This window comes from Hyalella azteca, unplaced genomic scaffold (genome assembly GCF_000764305.2).
Source record: "Hyalella azteca isolate HAZT.00-mixed unplaced genomic scaffold, Hazt_2.0.2 contig17804, whole genome shotgun sequence".
In the NCBI taxonomy this organism is placed as follows: Eukaryota; Metazoa; Arthropoda; class Malacostraca; order Amphipoda; family Hyalellidae; genus Hyalella; species Hyalella azteca.
In genome coordinates, this window is record NW_025947574.1 from 5,137 (window position 1) to 7,595 (window position 2,459).

Genomic DNA, 2,459 nt, shown 5'->3' on the forward strand with positions numbered 1-2,459 from the left:
GTCGAGAACCCGCAAAAAATAGCTGCAACTGCTATTTTTTGCAACAACCCCACTGCTGTCTCGCTGGCACTCTAAGTTCCCTGGCACTCAGTGACAGCCCTGCTGTCTCGCTGGCACTCTAACTTCCCTGGCACTCAGTGTCAGCAATTCGATTCGTAAAGACCATACCTATCGACTCTAAGATCATTTTTTGGAATTTGTGTATGGTTCGTCTTATATATTGGGGAGAAGGGGGGGGGAGGGGAAAATGAGAAAAATGGGAAAAATGCGCATAAAAAAACTATGGGGAAAATGAGAAAAGTGATCTTAGAGTCGATAGGTTTGGTCTATACAAATCGAATGATACGTGTCTCGATGTTGTAGGATGATATTTGTAGGAGGAGAAAGATTTTCTAAAGTACCCGTTTTTAGCCGTTTTCTATGAATTTCACGTTTTCTATCATTTTTTTCAAAAAATTTATATAAGCAAAATGTTATTTTTTTTACATTTTACGTGTGTATGTGAAGTTTCACGATGATCGGAAAATAACTGTAGAAGTTTTTACGGAGGGTAGACGGTCCCCTTAAATTTATCGAAACACGTTACGTTTTACTATTGATGCTGTGAACTAATGGTGTGCATTTAGTTGTTGTTGAGGAGTCATTATAGTGAAGTTTTCCATCTGAAATTTGATCCTCAATTTCGTTGTGGAGTTCTTCTTACATAAACTTTATTGTAAAATAAGCTTCTAACATCACGTTAAAATAAACTTCCTTTATGATTTAGGCTTAAGGAATAGATGTGCTGCGTTGAAATTATTTTCGTACATTGTTGAAGTTTATGCCCATATTCGTACTGAGCTGAAAATCATGATCTTATTTGAAACACATTGAAATTTTTATAATGCGCACCCTGAATAATGCACACCCTACCTTATGTGTATATGCCTGAAGTTCACAGTGTTGAACAAATGAATTTTTAAAGCAAAGGTAGAGCAAATTTCAGTCACCACTCGCCAGCCCCTGCGATTGCGTCGTAGTTGAACAAACAAGCAACAGAAATATCGCTGCAAATTTGATCCTTGCCAAATTTGATTGCAGGATTTAGAATGTAGATCGCGTGGCCATCGTATCCTTTACAAGGCTTGATTCAAAGGCAGGAAACTTCCTATTGAGAACAGGAAGAACCTCTCACCCGTTCTTGAGACGCACGAGTGACTTCCTTCGATAGCATGTGTACCTGGTAAACAGATCCTCCTGTTGCCAGGTCCTCCTGTTGCCACCTCCTGTTGCCAGGTCCTCTTGTTGCCAGATCCTCTTGTTGCCAGATCCTCCTGTTGCCAGATCCTCCTGTTGCCAGATCCTCCTGTTGCCAGATCCTCCTGTTGTCAGATCCTCCTGTTGCCAGATTCTCCTGTTGCCAGATCCTCCTGTTGCCAGATCCTCCTGTTGCCAGATCCTCCTGTTGCCAGATCCTCCTGTTGCCAGATCCTCCTGTTGCCAGATCCTCCTGTTGCCAGATCCTCTTGTTGCCAGATCCTCCTGTTGCCAGATCCTCTTGTTGTCAGATCCTCTTGTTGTCAGATCCTCTTGTTGCCAGATCCTCTTGTTGCCAGATCCTCCTGTTGCCAGATCCTCCTGTTGCCAGATCCTCCTGTTACCAGATCCTCCTGTTGCCGATTGATTTGAGCGAAGGATTGATTGTCCACAGGTTAGGAGCCAGGCTTGGAAATCCTTTTATCGAGTACAGGATTAGGCCACTTGGACAAGAAATTTTTAAATATACACGCGGTACTAAGTTACAACTGTAACTGCAGGTGCAGTTACAGTTACAGTGAAGTACATTATTTTATAGTATAGTATTTATAGTACAGTGCAGCAAAGAATATTGATGAATAAATAGTTTTAATAGACCAAATTGTTGAAAATAATTTTGATTACTAGAGCTTTGTATTAGAGACAAATTCTCCGTCCGCAATATATGCCAATTGGTCGCAAACATCTATTTTTATTAACAATATTTTGTTAAATAAAGTGATTTTTTATTGAATTACACCTATATTTATAATACACCAGCGAAATGACGAATCGTGGCTTCATAAAAATCTCTTTATTAACCAAAATGCTATTCTATAGAAGCGATAAAAAAATCGTATTTTCCTTGAATATGGGAAGGCCTTGAATATGGGAATTCACTAGATGAATGTGCCGGTATACACGGGATTGTCCTTGCAATTGAATGCCCCATCCATTCACTACACACATGTCTCTGTATACACGAGGTTATCTGTGCAATTCAATGCCCCATCCATTCACTACACACATGTCTCTGTACACACGAGATTATCCGTGTAATTCAATGCCCCGCCCATTCACTACATACATGTCTCTGTATACACGAGATTACCAGCCTTGCAGGTCAATTGCCGTAATCTCTGTCTCGGCTATACGATCTCTGTGCTCGCTCTGCTGCGTTGTAG

At 40.7% G+C, this 2,459-nt stretch overlaps 1 protein-coding gene across 1 annotated transcript; it reads right to left on the reverse strand.

Annotated features, from left to right (window-relative positions):
* Positions 1 to 1,219: 1,219 nt before the first annotated feature.
* LOC108675616 lies at positions 1,220 to 1,649 on the reverse strand (the record flags this gene model as incomplete). Its single annotated transcript, XM_018163642.1, has 1 exon — positions 1,220 to 1,649. A coding segment is annotated over one exon (430 nt), but the record flags the coding sequence as incomplete, so codon positions are not given.
* Between the last annotated feature and the right edge of the window lie 810 nt (positions 1,650 to 2,459).